Below are 20,449 nucleotides of genomic sequence, written 5' to 3'. Positions count from 1 at the left end.
CAACGTGCCCTGAGCCCAGGGAGACTAAGAAGAATCAAAGCTCACATTACCAATTCCAAACAGCCTCCCAAATCCTCCTATAATTATAGGCATTAGTGTCAAAACAGGATCCAGGCATATTGTCTTTTTTATCATTTTACTCACTAAGAAGCAAGCGAAGGACAATAGCTGCCTTTGAATTAATGCCTTAAATTCCACCCTCCCCAGGAAAACAAAGACTATAATGTAAGGGACAATCCCACTAAGCAGCTTGGCAGGGAGTCCAGTCTTACTCATTTTCTTTTTTTGGGAGGGAGAGTCTGAAACACACCAGCTTCCCACCTACAGTGAATAGCATGCCATTGTTATGTAAGTAATAACACCTTCAAGGGAAGTACTGTATGGAAATACAAAAATGGTAAGACAGTCAGATATTCCAATGTTACCTTTTTATAAACATTTTAAAAATATATTATTACAAATATAATGAAACCCAGAAACCTATCTATCTAGGAACTGTCTCTGGTCAGTTCTTTCCCCTCTGTAAAATGGAGATTAAAAGTTGCTCTCCAAGGTGCCTGGGTGGCTCAGTCAGTTAGGTGTCTGCCTTCAGCTCAGGTCATGATCCCACGGTCTTGGGATCGAGCCTCCTGTTGGGCTCCCTACTCAGGGGAGAGCCTGCTTCTCCCTCTCCTTCCTGCTCAATCTCTCTCTCTCTCTCTCTCTCAAATAAATAAAGTCTTTAAAAAAAATAAAAAAATTAAAGTTGCTCTCCTACATCTACTACCTGCCTTAGTAAGATACGTTCTGTTGACATACAAAATTTCCTCAGTTTTCCTGTGATGGAAAAATTGCATGTCTGATTCAGTTCAATAACTATTTGTTAGATAGTTAATATCTATTGTCGTCTGGTTAGAGATTCTATTCTTACTTTCCTTCAAGGGACTGTCTGTAACAGTGATATGATCAGCCCCTGGGGTAATATTCCCTGATCCTCAGGTTGCTTTGCACCTGCGGTTTGTCTTTTGTCAGAGGTGGGTGTGTGGAAAGGTAGATGGGGAGAGGGGGGTGAGAATTAAAGAATTTATTTCTCATGTGAATGGGAGGAGCCCTTTATTCCACCTCCTGAAAAACTCCATTAAAAGCTATTGCTGCCCCTGGACAACTACAGAACAGGTTCATCAGCAGGGAGCCAGCATGGCCAATAAGTCCAAATTTATTGACTACATTGACGAAGCTTTGGAAAAATCAAAAGAAACTGCACTTTCTCACTTGTTTTTCATTCATCAGGGGATTCCATACCCAATCACCATGTGCACCTCAGAAACTTTCCAGGCCTTGGACACCTTTGAATCAGAAATGATGACGTAGTGCTCGCATCTTATCCAAAGTGTGGTAAATAACAAATCATTTTCTACCAGGGCACTTTTTCATAGTGAATAGGTTGCGCAGGGTCCTAGGCAAAGGTTGGGGAGGAGGGCAGTTCATCTCTGCATGAAGCTAGCCAGAAAGCAGTGGGAAGGATGATCAAGATGGTTAAGAGCATAACTTGTGGAATCAATAACGAGAACTGCTAGACTTAGAAACCTTGGTGTCTGAGGGAGGAGGTCTGCTGAATGATGGTTGTAGAAAATATGCATGGTGGGGCTAGCTACCAGAAAGATGAATGCAGGAAAGTCCATTTGCTATCAAGCATTGAGAGCAATAATCATTTTCATCTTGATTCTTGACTAAAGGCAAAAGCATGCCCATGTCTATAATGCCTATGACTATTTCCACATAATAGAATATTTTTCAGGATCAAACATCATCCATCCTTTAGTTTCTCAAACCAGCTTTACATGGTGATTCACTAATGGGGGAGGAGACATTAAGAATCTAAATTCTCCTATTTCACACAATCTCACAATCCACTTTTGATTTTTTTAACTTATTTCATTTCTAAGTGCTTATTGAAGCCATCTTCATTTGATAATTTCCTGTTAATCGATGCTGGGTTTTCATAAAATCAAAAATATCTATAGTCCTATATAAAATATTCATTAGTGTAAGAGGAAGTAACACATGATATGCAATAAACAATCATTTCTCTAACATAACAGTGTTCTGTAAGGAACATGTTATGGATTCAAGCAGTATTGCCACTTGTTAAAGGAAAAATCTGCAAAATAAGATAAATTTTGTACTAATGTAAGTAAGAAGTGCTGTTTTCTGCAAAACTCTGTTTCCTCCCACAGCCCAGTTTATTTCAGATGCAGAAGAACTGATTGTTCATACCACAGGATGGCTGTAGGTTCCAATTTTTATGATATATATGTGAAAGTAACATGCCTTTGCTAAATCAAGACTCCTTAATGATCTTTGATTCTTTGATTTTTCTTTAAGGTTCAAATTGGATTCTCCACATCATTAATGAGCTGATATTTGCTGAATCTAAGAAAAAGTATGAGTATCCAGAATTCCCAATTCTTGAATGTGGGGACCCAGAAAAATACGAGGTTAGTACAAAACAGCCTTTAAATTTATAGTAAATTATCACGGAAAATTTCTTCCATTTGGGGTATAGTTTTAGTTTTGAGTTCAGAAAGTACAGTCCTAATAATTGGGCAACTTATTTTGTGCTCACCATATACTCCCAGCACTTTTTAAGGATGATCTCATTTCATGGCAAAATAACCTCATCACCAAATGACAAAAGGCAAAACTGTTAGAAACTTAACCAACGTCAAGGGGCTAATAAATGGCAGGGCCAAGGTTTGAACCCAAGTTTTCCAATTAGCGCTTCTTAACCTCTGTAAGAGGTTAAGAATATATATAGACAGCCTACTTGTAAAAGAAAAAATAGGAGGGAAAGCAAGCCGAGAAACCTGAAGAAAAATTAAAACCAGAGTTGCTTGCCTGGCTCACTGGGTACAGTATGTGACTTCTGATCTCAGAGCTGTAAGTTTGAGCCCCATTTGGGTATAGAGATTACTTAAAAAATAAAATCTTAGGGGCTCCTGGGTGGTTCTGTTGGTTAAACATCCAACTCTTGGATTTGGCTCAGGTCATGATCTCAGGGTCTTGAGGTTGAGCCCAGGTCTGTCTTGGCACTCAGCGTTGAGTCTGCTTGTCTCTCTCCCTGCCCTGACACCCACCCCGCCCTCCCCACCCCCCCCCACCGCCTCACACATGCTCTTGCACTTTATCAGAGAAAAAAAATCTTCATTTAAAAAAAATCTTAAGTAAATAAATATAAAAGCAAAATCTTTTTTAAGAAATTGAAATGAAAAAAAGCTTTGTCTCTGAAGACGGAGACTTGGGTGGAATGCCATAGGAGGGTTCTTCTAAGGCTCAGATCATCCTGCCTTCAGTTTATGTCAGCAAGTCCCCAGACTTTTCCTAATAAGACATTACCTTTGATGTCCCTGCCTCCATGATGACTCTGGTGTGTGTGTGTTGGGGGTGGGGGGGGAGATGGAAAAGGATCAAGTAGTAGCTGAGAGAGTAAGTCACTGGTGTGTGTAAACGTTCTAACAGGTCATCCTGCCTGTTCTAATTCACCTTACCACATGTTATCATTCACTTTATCAGTAAAACTAAGTGGGGCTTGGGTGTGAGACAGGATACTCTGGTTCCTGCTAGGGAAGGCAAGAAAAGGGTGGGAGGAAGGATCTGCCTCAAAACTTCAGCGCTTGGACAGGACAGGTGAGAGTCAGACCATCCCCAGCCCTACCTAGATACACCAGAAATGCATTTGGGACGGGAAGGCTGTATTCAAGGAGGAACCACAATCTCGGCAAAATTTTGAGACGTGTTTACTACCAAGACTCCCAACTACCAAGCAGACAGAAGAACTCAGTTACTAAGAAATAAATTATTGGATTGGGACTTAGAAAGTGGTTTCTGGAAAATGACAGAAACACTTGGCATGATGACAAATATAAGCTGAGAAGTTGGATTTTACGTGGAAGAAAGTCATTTCCATGGATCGGGCTAAAGTCGCAGAAAATCATGTGCAAATGAGATGTGTAGGGACTTAGGGAGGGGGGGCTGGAGTGGGAGGTAAATGTGCTCCTGCCCATGGTAAGGTAAGCCATCCTGCTTGTGGCTGACTGCCCCCAGATGTGGCCAGTCAGGACTGGCTCAGGATGTATGGACAGGAGACTTAAGAAGTTTTTTCCTAGGTAAGAAACGATGGGCCAGTGAAAGGCCCCACTGGTTTCTCCTGTCCAGACCATTGCATAACATTTTTTCTAAAGAGGGTGTTTAGCATCAACTTTACAATTTATGCTAACATTTCCCCAGTTTTCCAACATTTTTTTTAAAAAAGTAAACTCTACACCAAAAGTGGGGCTTGAACTCACGACCTGGAGATCAAGAGTTGCATGCTCTGACTGAGCCAGCCATGCACCTCCATCTTAAAATGGAAATCAGTAAGAAGACAAGCTTTACTTAACAGCTATTCACTTTACAGAAAACTTTCCTAAAATACATATATTTTCCTGTACCTGGCTATCTTAGTCGGTGGAGTGTGCAACTCTTGATATCAGGGTTGTGGGTCAGCGTAGAGATTACTTAAAAAAATAAATAAAATAAAATAAACATACAGTCTTTACGCTGCTTATAGTTTGGCCATATCACATTTTCATCAATGTTTTATTATATGCATAGCAGTTTTGTTACAGTTATTTCTCACTTTCTCCCTGGATATTTTTCTAATCCTTTTAGGAACTTTACCATTTCTCATATGTCTTTTTGTGATTTTTGGCCATGCCCTGTAGTGGAAACAGCATACTATAACTTAATCTGAAAATTACCATCTGTGTGATTTTGTACAAAGCACTTAAAACCTCAAAGCCTATTGTTAATCTCTAAAATGGGGGTTATAACACCTACCTGAGAGGATTGCTGTAAATGAATCTAAAAGTGGCATTCAAAACTAATGATGTAAATCAAATATTATGACTATTAATCAACATTTGGGCCCATGTAATTGACTTACATTGGCTTTTTTATTTTTAGAACTTTTTTATGTTTTGCCCTTGCTTGAGTTGGGATCTCCACTAAATTTTTACAGAACAATTGGCTACAAATATCTAAATATCATTTTATCACTGAAATAATGTGACCAAGCAGTGAGTGACCTCTACAAGTATGGAAATAAACTTGAAACTTTAGCCCGTATAACATACTAAAGGACTGATTTTAAGACAAAACCCCAACACTGGCAGATTAAACAGATCAATTCATTTCTTAAATTATCAGTAGAAGTAGATACGTACACACAAAGAATCAGTTATTGAGTCCTTACACTGACAAGATTTTCTCTTGTAAAATATTTCTCAGATAGTTAAGTGACTATGCATTTTCAGGTTCTGTTGGGATATTTGAATGGAAATTTTAAAAAATTATTTATTTGTTTATTTGAGAGAGAGGGAGAGCATGAATGGAGGAAGAGGAAGAGGAAGAGGAAAAAGCAGGCTCCCTGATGAGGAGGGAACCTAACTTGGGGTTTGATCCCAGGACCTAGCGATCATGACCTGAGTTGAAGGCAAATGCTTAACCGGTTGAGCTACACAGGTGCCCCTGGAATATTTTTGGTTAAAAAAAAAAAATCTAGATATTAAAAAAAAAGTTTGGAGGAGCTATGGGAAAACTTGAATATTTCTGTTAAAAACCTTGAATATAGAAGAGAGCCAAATTAACTCAAGAGTAGACCGCAGATTATGAGCTGTCTTGAACAAAAAGAATTTGGTGATTGTGAGAAAAGGTAAACTTTTCAAAAAAAGACCAAAAAATAAAAAATAAAAAGATAAAAGATAAACCAGATCCTACAAGGACTTCCAAAAGGATGATTTAAATTATTTGTTTATGGTTTTTTCCATTCCTTGCCTCCACAAAGTAAGAAAACAACAACAAAAAAAAAAAAACTGGGAGAAGAGGAGCACCTGGGTGGCTCAGTCAGTTAAGCATCTGAGTCTTGATTTCAGTTCGGGTCATGATCTCAGGGTTGTGAGATTGAGCCAAGCCCACCCCCCATCCAATCCTCCCCCACCCCCACACACAGGGCTCCGCGCTGGAGGTGAAGCTGCTTAAGATGCTCTCTCCCTCTGCCCTTCCCCCAACCCTGTGCACAAGCACATTCTTCCTTTCTCTCTCTCTAAAACAAAACAAAACAAAAAAATTCTGAGGAGAAACTGAAGAAGACACAAGGACATAGTGGTCCTTGAAACTACCATTCAAATACTACACTTAAGAGTGATTGACCATAAGACACACCCACACTTTCACTTTATTGTGTATATTTTTAAGAGAATGAAACATTCCCATCGCCAAGGATTTTGGCAACTCACCTCCATTATGACAAATTACCTGGGTCCATCATCAAGAATAAAGCCAAGGTGAGTGTCATTCTTACTCATATGTCAGTTTGAAGTATTTAACGTCTAAGATATTGCCTTTCTGGGCTATGTGATGAAGTTCCTATCTTACAGAATTTTAATAAATGAAGTGTGAGATTTAGTATTTCTTCTGTTGTTTCTTCAGATTATATTAGCTGTAGTTTCATGCAAAGCAAAGGTACTTTCAGCTAGGATATAAAACATATACCTAGTATTAAACATATTTTAAATCTGTTTTATAGTGAATAGATTTCAGAATCCCACTAAGATATTTAGAGTGTTTCTAACAAGAGAGTACAATCTAGGAAAACAAGAGGAAGGGTTTGCTGTTGTTGTTGCTGTTCTTTCTGGTGAGCATTATTTTCCTGAGGTCTGAAACAATTTTATTTCTGAATTTCACATATAATAACAAACTTCATGTCATGTATATGTAACTACAGATGCTTTGGTCACTCTTATTCTTTTGGATCTTTCCCACCAAACTCTGAACATTATTTTCATTTTCCTTAATATTATTTTGCAACTTTTACTTTGCGATTTAACTTTCCAGATCATGTCCTGTGATTATTCTAATGAGCTTCCTTTTTTCCTTTTTGATGTCTTCTCTATGCGCCTTTTTACAAAGTTCATTAGCAGAAGTTCTCTACTACAACATTGATCTGCTTTTTCTTCTTTTTTCTCCCCTTTCCCTAAATTTCCCCACCTGCTACCCCCTCTTCCTCAATTTCTTCCTGTCATTCCTCCTCTTTTTGTTAACGAAATTAAGTTGTATACAAAAATATACAACGATATTGCTCACCCCTTTACTTTTCCAAGGTTCAAAACATAGACCTGAATAAATTAACTTAATTTTCTCTCCCTAGATATTGGTGATATTTCGAAACCCTAAAGATACAGCAGTATCTTTTTTCCATTTCTACAATGACGTCCCTGATATTCCAAGCTATGGCTCTTGGGATGAATTCTTCATACAGTTCATGAAAGGACAAGGTATAGCTGTTGGCAAAAGAATTCTTACTTCAACAGGTGACCCCATTAAGTACAAAAAATCAAATGTGTTTTACAGTGAAGAGAGATCATGGAGGATCCAGGAACCAAAAAGTTGCTTTTAAATGAAGTTTTATAGCACCACTAGTTCTGTGCATCAAACAATAATACATTAGCGTTTTTTAAAATAATCTGGGCAGGGCACCTGGGTGGCTCAGTGGGTTAAGCCGCTGCCTTCAGCTCAGGTCATGATCTCAGGGTCCTGGAATCGAGTCCCGCATCGGGCTCCCTGCTCAGCAGGGAGCCTGCTTCCCTCTCTCTCTCTCTCTCTCTCTGCCTGCCTCTCTGCCTACTTGTGATCTCTCTCTGTCAAATAAATAAATAAATAAAAATCTTTAAAAAGATAATAATAATTTGGGCAATTCACATGTTGACTATGAGTAGGGGGTAGGCATAGAACAGACATGGGACAGGGGCACCTGGCTGGCTCGGTGGATAGAGCATGTGACTCTTAATCTTGGGTTGTGAGTTCAACCCCATGTTGGGGATAGAGATTACAAAAAAAAAAAAAAAAAAAAAAGAAGAAAGAAAGAAAAACTTAAAAAAATAATAATAATAAATTTAAAAATCTTAAAAACCCTCACCTAAGATATTCATCTGCCAGAAAGGAAATCAGCTTTGCTAGACCATGTTGATGTTTTACCTCCGCTTATTGCTAGCTGCAACTTTGGAAGTACCTACTGACCTCCAGGTACTGAAGTAGGTGTTGTATGTGTACAATTTCTTTTAAGACCACAACAAACTATAAATAAGGCACAGATGAGAAAACTAATCAAAAAAGTTAAATCACTTGTCAGTGGTCCCACTGCTTGTAGGTACCAGTGACTACTTCCATGGGTACAGTGGCCAGAGATGAAAGATGCCTTCTCTAACTGGTGCTTCTCTTGAGTATGAGTAGAAGACAGAATTAATGCCAGATGATCCTAGAAGGGAAGCTGTTGACAGGTCACTCCAAGAAGACCACTTTTGAAGGTGACCAGCCCAGCAACCACATGCACAGACATGGGGGGCATTCAGTACTGGCCCCAAAGCAGAGAGGAAGTATGGGGTTGGGGTGTAGGAGAGAAAAAATAGTGCACGAAAGGTGCTTAGGAAGTACCCTAAAGAAAGCGTAGTTTGTCTGGGAACCGCTCACTGAGACTGGATGGAGGAGGCAGTTACGGCATGTCTGAAACTGCGCCCCACTGATAAAACGAGAGGACGTTTAAAGATGAGAAAGCTGTCATAACTGGAACAATCTATCATAGGGATAGGGAATCTTTGTGGCTGTGTACGTTCAGCCTAATTATTTGACTGACAATGATAAAATGTGCTGGGCTTAACTTGAATAAAATTTCTGCCTTACAAACTTGTTAAATTCAACTTATGGAGGAAGCTCAACGTACTGGGAAACATACAGGATTTGGAATGAGAGGTCTGGATTGGGCTTCATCGCTTATTACTATAATTATTATATTATATAATATATAATATAATTATGTATTAGTTACTATATATTTATATATTATTACTATATATTAATTACTATACTATAATTAATTAATATATACTATATATTAATTATATTAATTATATATTGGTAACTAGTGATTAATTACTAATTATTTATTATTATACTAATACTAAATACTAATTATTATTAATTAATAAATAGTAATTAATACTAGAGAGAATAAAATAGTTACCACTTACTGAGCAATTACTACATGCCAGGCACTGTATGCTATCCCTAGAATACATTTTAAAATTTCATTTCTCCTAAGGACGCCACAAGGATAAATACTATTACTGTTCCCATTTTATAAAGATGGAAATAGAGGGGACACCTGGGTGGCTCAGTGGGTTAAAGCCTCTGCCTTCAGCTCAGGTCATGATCTCAGGGTCCTGGGATTGGGCCCCACATGGGGCTCTCTGCTCAGTGGGGAGCCTGCTTCCCCGCCCCCGCCCGCCTGCCTCTCTGCCTACTTGTGATCTCTCTCTGTCAAAATAAATAAATAAAATTTTTTTAAAAAGATGGAAATAGAGGCATAAGAATGTCACGCAGCCATTAAGTAGCAGAGCTAGAACTGTTTTAATTAACTAATTTTAAATTCGAATTCAATTAATTAACATATAATGCATTATTAGTTTCAGAGGCTGAGATCAGTGATTCATCCTGCTTACCCAGTAAGCAGAGCTAGCACTGAAACCCAAGTTCAAATCACTCATGCCTGGGTGCTTTTGAGCAAGACATTTGATTGCTGTAGACTTTGGTTTCCTTACTTCTAAGGTACAGATAAGAGCATCTGCCCCACAGGAAGTGGGACAGGATAGCATTTTGCTTGGCAACACTAGTTCTTGTGTCAGACAGATGTCGAAAGATGACAATACCCGTAACGTACTAACCACGTCACCTTGAGGTGTTTACTTAGATTCTCTGGGTTTCTATTTCCCCATCAACAAAATAGGTCTAAAAATTGTACCTATCACATTGGATTGCTTTAAAGACTGAAAGCTAAAATGTATCAATCAATAGTGCATTTGGAAGAATAGAAAACCTGACCCACAGTGGCCTAAACATACTGGGTTTTATTTTTCTCACTAAACAATAAGGGTAGGCAACAGCTTCAGTGCCCAGTGATGTTGGGCCAACACCTCTGACATTCCCATGGCCTCTCCCTTGCGCCTTTTGCAACATACTCTCAAGTGGGCTAGTGCCCCTCCAAGCATCTCCTTCAGCTCATGAAGAGGACTCATCAAGACAGCAACGGGTTTGCTAGAAACCTTCCAGCAGACTCCTGCTTGTGTCTTGCTGGCCAGAACCATGACCCATGACCAACCACTGCTCTAAGGGCGGCTGAAAAACAGGAACCCAAAGCCTCTCAATTGGCTTAGACCCAAGTTATCAGAGTTTGGGTAGCAACAAAAACAGAAGTGTATTGGATATTGGGTATGAAACTTACTGTGTTTACCACAACAAAGAAAACATGTAGTAACAGCCTGGCTCAAAGGGCTTCATGATAATGATGAAAATGAGAATAATTATGAGAATATTGCTATTATTAATGATATAGCAATAATGGCTAAAATTTGTTGAGTGGGTACTATGAATCAGGTGCTGTTTTAAGCATTTGGTATGTGTTCATTTATTTAAACCTCCTAACAACCCCAATTTACAGATGAGGAAAGTGAGGTACAAAGGGGTTTAGGGAGTTGCTCAAAGTCACACGGTTAACAAGCAGCACAGCTCATCAGTGTCCACATCTGCACTGTCCAGTATGGGAGCCACTAGCTACATGTGACAACTGAGAACTTGAAATGTGACAAGTACAATCTAAGAATTACATTTTAACTTTTATTTAATTTGAATGAGCTTCAATTTAAACCTAAAAACAGATACTCAATTTACTTATTAGAAACTTTTAAATAAGTTTGGTACACCTTGAGTGTATGAATCTATTTTTTCAACCAAAGTTTTAAAAAGTCTGAAAATTTATCAAGTATTTTTTATTCAAATTGAGAATTCTCGTTCAAATTGAGATACTCTCTAAGTGTAAAATACCCACTGGTTTTTGGAAGCCTTAGAATATACAAAACGAAGTGTGGTGTTTTCTTGATAACTTTTTATATTGATTACATTTGGAAATGATAATATTTGGGATATATTTGGTTAAACAAAATATGAAAATTAATTTCACTGTGTCTTTTTTATTTTTTTAAAGATGTATTTATTTATTATATATAGAGAGAGCACACGAGTGGGAGGAGTAGGAGGTAGGGAGAGAGAATCTGAAGTGGACTCCAGGGCTGGGGGTGCTGGGTCTCACAACTCCGAGATCGTGACCTGAGCCAAAATCAAGAGTTGGTCACTCCAACGACTGAGCCTCCCAGGCACCCCGCTTTTTGCTTTTCTTAATGTTTTTTTAAAATTACAGATGTTGGGGTGCCTGGGTGGCACAGTCAGTTAAGCATTGGACTCTTAGGTTTGGCTAAGGTCCTGATCTCAAGGTCAAGAGATCGAGCCCCACAGAGTCTGCTTCAGATTTTCTCTCCCTATCCCTCTGCCCGTCCCACTTGTGCACTCTCTTTCTAATAAATACATCTTCAGAAATAAAATAAAATTACAGATGTGGTTTGCATTAAATTTCTATTGGGCAATGCTGATCTAGACAACATCTGTCTCATCATTTCTTTCTTTCTGGCATTATCTGTCAGTTTCCATGTATCATTCACTATTTCTGAATTATTTTATTTACCTAACCATGAATATCTGACAGTTTTTAATCAAACCACTTTTGCAACTTGCTTAGTTGTGTTATTATTGATGAAAATAATAAAATGATTAGAAATCTCAAGAAAGGAATGGTTTATGCAATTCTTTTGGAGGAGGGATTTGTAATAACAAACATCATGTTTGAGTGGTGTCTGGGTGGCTCAGTCAGTTAAATGTCAGACTCTTGATTTTGGCTCAGGTCATTATCTCAGGATCATGAGATCAAGCTCCTCATGAAGCCCCTTGATGGGGCTCTGTACTCGGTGAGGAGTCTGCTTCTCTTTCTCTCTCTCTCTCCCCCTCTCTCTAGCCCTCCCCCCATTGGCATGTGCTCTTCCTAAAACAAATAAATAAATCTTAAAAAAAAAAAATCTTGGGGCGCCTGGGTGGCTCAGTGGGTTAAGCCACTGCCTTCGGCTCAGGACATGATCTCAGGGTCCTGGGATCGAGTCCCACGTTGGGCTCTCTGCTCAGCAGGGAGCCTGCTTCCCTCTCTCTCTCTCTCTCTGCCTGCCACTCTGCCTACTTGTGATCTCTCTCTGTCAAATAAATAAATAAAATCTTTAAAAAAATCTTTTTTGAGCATATACACTATGTATAGTTTATATTTTAGAGCATAAAATTAGCCATCTTTCATTTTAACCTCAGTTATTTAAAATTCTTTAAGAATTTTTTTCCTGTGTTTTTAGTTTCTTGGGGAAGTTATTTTGATTTTGCCATTAGTTGGAACAAACATCTTGATGATGAAAATGTTAAGTTCATACTATACGAAGATCTGAAAGAGGTGAGATTATGATTATTGACATTCTATAGAAAAATTTCTTATAAAATAAACATAGAGCACTTACTTTTAATGTCCAGCTGTGTGAATATTGTATTCAATTTAAAGAAAGAATATTCCAGATATGTGGGACAGTGCTAGGGGAAAAAATACAATGTGTAGGGGCTTAGGTTCTTTATTTAACAGAAACAAAGTAATGCTTAGCAACTTATTACTAAGAGGGGCTGCTTTATTTTCCTGCTGAGATAGCAGGAAATGGCAGAAATAATAGGTAGGTTTCAGTTGAGATTTAATTGAACATGCATTTGGCCATGAATTGGATCTTTCCATATGATCTTATTTTTAAAATTGTTTATTCATGAATTGTTATTCATGAGCATTTAGTGAATGAGTGATTAGCATTGTTCTAGGTCCTTGTGATATGTCAGTAAGCAAATCAGTAAGTTCACTGCCCTGGAGAAGCTTACCTTCTAACTGAAGAAGGCAGGGAGAGAGAAAGAGAAATAATAAATATAATATTTTTTTAATGTTTATAATATGTGGGAGAAAAGAAATGGCATAGCTGATTAAGGAAAACTGGAAATGCTAGGTAGCGGTGGGGAATTGGGATGTTGGACAGATCCCAGTATAAATAGGGTAGATCTTTTGAGCAAAGATCTAAAGAAGAGAGGGAGTGAGCCAAGTGGTAACTGGAATAAGAGCTTTCCAGGCATACAGAATCAACTGGAGTGAAGGTCCTGAGGTAGAAGTGTTCCTGGCGTCGTTAAGTGACATGAAGGAGGTGAATGAGGCTGGGTCCTTAGGGGTAAGCCTGAGGAGATTAACCAATGAGAACAGAGGCAACGGAATGAGGTAGAGTGAAGCATGGGAATCATGTGGCAGGCCATTGAAATCCTTTGGCTTTCACTGAGTGAAAGGGGAAGCCACTGCAGAAGTCCAGCAGAAGACTGATAGGAGTTGATGTATTTTTAATAGGTTCATTCTGATTGCTGCATGACAACGTACTAGAGAGAAGCAAAGACAGTGTAGCGAAACCATGAGGAGAGTACTGCAGTAGTCCAAGCAAAGGAAGATGGTGGCTCAGGCCAGAAGGGGCAGTGGCAGTGATAAGTGGTTGAATTCTAAATATATGTTGGAGAAGAGCTAATAGGATTTGTTTCTAGACTACACAGGAGAAAGAGTGGAGAGAAAAAGAGAAATCAGATAAGACTCCAATATTATTGGCTTGACCAACTGAGAGGATTGAGTTGTCCTCATTTGAGTAGGAGATGCCAGCAGGTGAAAGCGGGATAGTGGGAGAGATCAGGGTTTTGGTGATAGCTTAGTCTGAGATGCTTATCAGTCATCCAAATGGAGAGGTCAGGTAGGCAATTGGGTATAAAAGTCTTGAATGAAGAGAGTTCTGGGCTGTACATCTAAATTTGGCACATGGATGGTATTAAAGCCGTGAGATTACATACCCATGTATGTATGTATACAGATGGAAAAGAGAAGAAGACCAAGTACTGAGCCCTGGAGTTCCCCATAGAGAGAGCTTGGGAAACAGGAAGAATCAGCAAAGGAGAAAGAGGAGGGGCTACTGAGTTAGAGGGGAAGCCAGGGTCCCGGAAGTCCAGTGAAGAAAGTATGTTTAAAGAAGGGAGTGTGTCAGATGCCTCCTAGTGGAAGTGAGTTCTTAACACCAGTCTCCCCTGACATTCTTATCAAAGGAAAGTATCACTGAACCAGTCCCTTCGGTTGATAGAGTGCATCTATGGAACATGAAAGAACATACCAATTTAGTCTGTTCTCCTTCTAGAACAGACTCCTTCTAGAATAATGTCTCTAAAACTTGTGTTCTGTGGAATGTCAGTGTTGCCCAGATGTTAATAATTCTTGCTTAGAGTTCAAACTGATTTGGAAACTGTTAGACCTCTGGGACATTTATGTTGCAAGCTGGCATAGTAAAGATTGGGAGATCCTATAGGAAAAGCAAGCAAACAAAAAGGTTATCTTTTTTTAACCGAAAGGATTCCAAACTTATTGGACCTCAGCTCTTCAACCTCCTTTTTTTTTTTTTCATGAAACATCTATAACTACCTTAAAGTAAATTAGTGTTCTGTAGAATACAGTTTAAGAAACTGTCCTAGGAGATTCATGAATCTTCATTGGTCAGCAATACTGTTGAGGGGGTTCATGATTTACAAGTGTATTTAGACAAGATACATTTCAAGACTCCCTCTAGTTTTTATAATTCTAAAAATTAGACTTTCCTGATGGAATTAAACATAGGATTAAAAGAAAAGAGAATTGGAATGATCACGTGCAATTACATTAATTTCCTCACCTCTTCTAGACGGGTGCTTTCTAGTAAAGTGAATATCACCTAGATTCTTACCTTCTACTTAATGCTTACTATCATTATTTATATCCTGAAGAGTTCAGGAAGAGTCATACATTGAAACTACAAAGGATGGGGCTCCTGGGTGGCTCAGTGGGTTAAGCTTTTGCCTTTGGCTCAGGTCAAGATCTTGGGGTCCTGGGATCGAGCTCCGCATCGGGCTCTCTGCTCAGCGGGGAGCCTGCTTCCCCCACCCCCTCTGCCTGCCTCTCTGCCTACTTGTGATTTCTCTCTCTCTGTCAAAAAAATAAATAAAATCTTAAAAAAAAAAGAAACTACAAAGGAAAATCGATACGGAATATGATGTAAGGCTATCTTGAATATTGATACAGAAGTAACAGAAGTCTAAAGATCGTGAGATAAAAAGATGAGTTAGAGTGCTAAGCTTAATCTATTCTGGCTAAGAAGCCTGTTTTTGCTATGGCACAATTCCCATAGAAGGAAATTTATCCCTGAAAATTTTGTTTTCAGAACCTGGCTGCTGGAATAAAACAAATTGCTGAGTTCTTTGGATTCTCTTTAACGGGGGAGCAGATTCAAACCATCTCAGCCCAGAGTACCTTCCAAGTAATGAGAACCAAGTCCCAGGAAACACATGGTGCTGTTGGTCCGTTTCTGTTCCGCAAAGGTAAAGCCACACTGGTTTCTGGGACACGGGTCAATCTGCATGTTACAGGAAATCCACATCACTAGACCTTAAGTTAAGACAGGATTTCCTTTTTCTCTCCCAACAAGAAGTTTGACACAGTCAGTTCAGAACTAGACTGGCACGTCCAAAATATCTAAAATCTCTTAGTGTACTCAGTTCCTTCTGCCTTTCTGCTTGTCACTTTGTGATGGCAAGACAGAAGCCATTACATTAAATTAAAGGATTGTTTTATTAAAATAAAAAGGGAGTAGCAAGAGGCAGAGAATCATGTACACCTCATTGGCCACCTCTGGCAGCACTGTTGGCTGGGAACTGTGATTTTTTTTTTTTTTTTAGGTGGGCACATTATTACCAAATTAAAATCAGGGTTTTGTTAATAAGAAGGGAGGAGATAATGAGTATTGGATAAGCAACTAGCTATCTCTGTCAGTTGAAGATTTTACTAAATTTCGTTAAAGCATTCTAATTTCTTATGGAAATTCATGGTAATACAGCTAAGGGATTACCAGGTCCTTTTATTGCATATATAATGAAAGTATAAGGTGACTTAGAGGCAACACATATCACAATGACAACTGTCATTTATCAGGCATCTACCATCTGTTAGACCTTTTGCTGGGCATAAATTTTATAGCAAAAAAAAAAGATATTAATTCCTTAATTTTACAAATGTGGGCATCAAAACTCAGGGATATTAATTTGTCCATTGTCACAAAGCTAATGATCAGTGGAATCAGGATTTGAATGTATATTTACTTGACTCTACTATACTTTATCAAATGAAGATCCATTTAAAATCCCCACTGTGAATGGAACATTGAATATAAATCTGACTTTGATTTGATTCCTGACATTATTCTTGATTTTTATGCCTTGTTTGATAAACTATAAAGGAGGGGGAAAAATAGAACGTTTCTGTACATTGTTAATCAAGCACTATTCAGAACAGAAAAATTCTAAAATAAAGTAATAATTTAAAAATTTTATAATAGTCTTTGTAGAAAATTCAGAAAGCACAGGAAAAGTTGAAAAAGCATTAAAAATTATCCACATTTCTTCCGCCAGAGGCATGTTTAACTTTTTTAGCATATTTCTTCCGGCCTTACTCTGTGATCTTTTATGTAGTGGATGACATTTGTAAATAGTTTTGTGTTTTACGTTAATCCCTTCATATATTTAAGCATTTCCTCCTGTCATCAAATCCTCTATAAATATACATTTCAAATGGCTATGCAACAAGGAACTTACACCTTCAACCCAAATCACCAAAAGATTCTAAAGAAAGAAGTAACTTCCTTCACTTTTAAGAGCAAAAAGAAAACATATCCTAATCTCAGGCAAAATAACTTCCTGCAAAATTTTCAATAATATGAGGTTTTCACAAAATCCTGCTGGAAACTGATAACTTCTCAAGGGTTAAAGTATTTAAAAGACTTTACGGAGGAAAAAAAAATGACTCTCAAAAAGTGGAAATTTAGGTCTCAAAGTTTGAGATGGGGGGGTGTTGGAGGGGGGAATAGGAGCTCTCTGAAGCCTATCGTCCCCTCAGTGATGTAAAGAGCAAATCACCTCCCATGCCACAGATGGGGAATCCCCAGTGAATATCGTTAATTTTACAAGAGTCTACATTCATTCTTAAGACTAATTTTCTTGGGGTGCCTGGGAAGCTCAGTGGGTTAAGCCTCTGCCTGCAGCTCAGGTCATGGTCTCAGGTCATGGTCTCAGGGTCCTGGGATGGAGCCCTGCAGGGGACTTTCTGCTCAGCGGGGAGCCTGCTTCCCCCCTCTCTCTCTGCCTGCCTCTCTGCCTACTTGTGATCTCTATCTCTGTCAAAAAAACAAACAAAAAACAAAACAAAACAAAAAAACTTAAAAAAAATCTTAAAAAAAAAAGACCAATTTTCTTCATGTGTCCATTTTCACATTTCAGAGTGAAATGCTGCACTGAAAAATGGTAAAATTTTTTTTTAGGAAATAGGGGTGGGGGATGGGCAAAAGGGGTGAAGGGGCGTGGGAGGTACACTTCTCCTGTTATGGGATAAATAAGCCACAAGAATAAAAGGCAAAGAAAGCATTAGGAATGCAGTCAGTGGTGTTGTAATGGTGTTGTATACAGGTGACAAGGGGATCTATACATGTGGTGAGAAGGGCATAACTTAGAGAGTTGTTGAACCAATGTGTGATACACCTGAAACTAATGTAACACTGTGTGTCACTATACCTAAATAAAAATAAAAATAAAATAAAATAAGAAAGAAGCTAAAAAAAAATCAGGAAGAAATACTTTTTTTTTTTTTTAAGATTTATTTATTTACTTGGCAGACAGAGATCACAAGTGGGCAGAGGGGCAGGCAGAGAGAGAGGAGGAAGCAGGCTCCCCGCTGAGCAGAGAGCCAGATGCGGCTGGATCCCAGGACTCTGGGATCATGACCTGAGCCAAAGGCAGAGGCCCTAACCCACTGAGCCACCCAGGCTCCCCAGGAAGAAATATTCTAACAGATATCTGGATCTGTTGTTTTTTGTGTGTTGCAGGTGAAGTTGGTGACTGGAAGAGTTTGTTCAGTGAAACTCAGAACCAGGAAATGGATGCAAAATTCAAAGAGTGCTTAGCAGGCACTTCCTTAGGAGCAAAGCTGAAGTATGAATCCTATTGCCAAGCTTGATTTCTGGTTAATGCAGCAGGCGTGGATATTTTATTTTCCTGAATAATAATTAAATTTAAATAATGAAATAGGTTGATCAAATAACCAAATAATGATTATTCAATAACATTTAGATATAAATAGCATGAAATTAATAATACTGAGAACATTTGAAGTTTTTAAACTCAGACTTGTTTGCTCACTTTTGGAGGAAAGGCCATTTAGCTGTCCAGAGGGGACACTCTTGTTCATGGGGGATTTTCACTTCTTTCATGCTCTGGGTTCACCCAAGAGCATAAGCAGATACTATCAGTAACATGCCTAAGTCAGTGTTTGAGTGTACACGAGACAGCCCTCCCAATGAAGCATAATTTTTTGTCTTCTCAGAATAATTCCTCTGTCTCTCACTGTGCATCAAAGCACTTCTGGTGGCTATCTCAAACTTACTGTTGGGGAAAATGTAATTCCAACTCGGCACTGAAGTCAGGTGACTCAATCTGTCCTTATATAATTCAAGGAAAATACATTGCTCATCTACTCTGTGCATGCCCCTGCAGGAGGCCCTAAACTATTCCTGGAAGTATGGTGGATTACATAAACTGAAAACCCTTCCTTCAGAACACCAAGAAAGGCTGGATAAAAATTCTTAAAAATTCTTTTAGGTGATGAGGGCACCTGGGTGGCTCAGTTGGTTAAGCGTCTGCCTTCAGCTCAGGTAGTAATCCCAGGGTCCTGGGATCAAGTCCTGCATCGGGCTCTCTGCTTAGGGTGGAGCCTGCTTCTCCCTCTGCCTGCTGCTCCCCCTGCTTGTAATCTCTCTCTCTGTCAAATAAATTTAAAAAGTCTTAAAAAAAAAAAAAAAGAATCCTCCTCTCCTCTGCTTTCTACTGTAAACCAGTTTGTGTTTGATTTTATGTTTATTACATCAAAAGCATCCTACCTGATCTAATATTCTAAAAACCACATCTTGGTAAAAAAAAAAAAAAAAAGAAGTCACTTCAATCACTAATTTATTCAATAAATACTTATCGAGTGCCTACTATGTGAAGCCCTGTACTGGAAATGCAATGTTGAGCAAAAACCACACTGTGTCCTTAAGTGTCTAAATAGAAATGAGTTTCTTTAAAAAAAAAAAAAAAAAAAAAAAAAGATTTATTTGTTTATGGGGGGGGCAGGGGCGAAGGAAGAGGGAAAGAGAGAATCTCAAGCAGACTTCCCGCTGAGGGAGGCCCTCACCTCGGATCTCATGACTCATGCGATCATGACCTGAGCTGAAACCAAGAGTCAGACACCCAACCAACTGAGTCAGCCAGGCACTCCCCTCATTTATTTTTTTTATAGATTTATTTATTTATTTATTTATGAGAGAGAGAGCGTAGGGGTACCTGGGTGGCTCAGTGGGTTAAAGCCTCTGCCTTTGGCTCAGGTCATGGTCCTGGGGTCCTGGGATTGAGCCCCACATCGGGTTCTCTGCTCCGCAGGGAGCCTGCTTCCCCCTCTCACTGTCTGCCTGCCTCTCTGCCTACTTGTGATCTCTGTCTGTCAAGTGAATAAATAAAATCTTTTAAAAAGAGAGAGAGAGAGAGAGAGCCAGAGAAGGAGACAGAATCTTAAACAGACTCCCCACTTAGCACAAAGCCTGACACAGGGCTCAATCCCACGACCCTGAGAGCATGACCCAAGCCCAAACCAAGAGTCAGCCACTTAACTGACCGCACTGGCCTTCTTTCAGCGGACTGGTCTGGGATGTGTCTGGATCAGGTGAGGCTTGATCCAGAGCTCAGCCAAGGACCTGATTCTTAATCTTCACTTCTCAACTCTACTCTCTCAGTGTAGGCTCCATCTCCAAGGAGGTTTCTCCTTGTGCAGTACTGGAAACACAAACCACTGTAAGGATGTCGAGCATAAGGAGGCAGTAGGAAACAAAGGCGTGTGTGTTGAAAGGGATGGCAGAATGGAAACCAGGAGACTTCTACTGTATCTGCCATCCAGACCTACTTGTAGACTTCGTCAACTTTTAAATCTCTTCCCCATTCATAATCTGATATTGATTCTCTTCACTCTCATTCATTCTTTAATTTATTAAACAAATATTTATTGAGCGTCACCTAGGTGTCTGGGCATGGGAAGAGCTGGAGTCCAGCGGTTAAGACAGCAGGCTGGGTTTATAGCAGCGGAAGTCTAAAGAGTAGCAACCTCTGGTTTTTAGCTCTTCTTCCTGCCTGGCGTGGAGAAATTGGTCATCTAAGTGTCAGGTTTCCTAAAATCAGAGCGTCCAGAACCTCATAGGGCTGTTGGCAGGATCCAGTGAGATAATGTTGGGGAATGTCTTTATAA

The 20,449-nt window shown here is 39.1% G+C and overlaps 2 protein-coding genes across 3 annotated transcripts in view; one reads left to right on the top strand and one right to left on the bottom strand.

Moving 5' to 3' along the window:
- Window positions 1-20,449, bottom strand: part of LOC111158363 (CEBPZ opposite strand) — a 49,940-nt gene that overhangs the window by 20,395 nt on the left and 9,096 nt on the right. The gene's annotated exons all lie outside the window — the stretch shown is intronic.
- Window positions 1,276-18,133, top strand: LOC111158383 (sulfotransferase family 6B member 1). Its single transcript, XM_022520389.1, is given in 8 exon segments — window positions 1,276-1,330; window positions 1,333-1,374; window positions 2,365-2,481; window positions 6,274-6,362; window positions 7,226-7,352; window positions 12,351-12,445; window positions 15,294-15,450; window positions 18,003-18,133. Coding segments are annotated over 8 exon segments (798 nt in total). The 5' UTR covers window positions 1,276-1,290.

The sequence above is a fragment of the Enhydra lutris genome, unplaced genomic scaffold, assembly GCF_002288905.1.
Source record: "Enhydra lutris kenyoni isolate GAN:26980312 unplaced genomic scaffold, ASM228890v2 scaffoldscaffold59, whole genome shotgun sequence".
NCBI lineage: Eukaryota > Metazoa > Chordata > Mammalia > Carnivora > Mustelidae > Enhydra > Enhydra lutris.
This window is presented reverse-complemented; position numbering and strand designations above follow the sequence as displayed.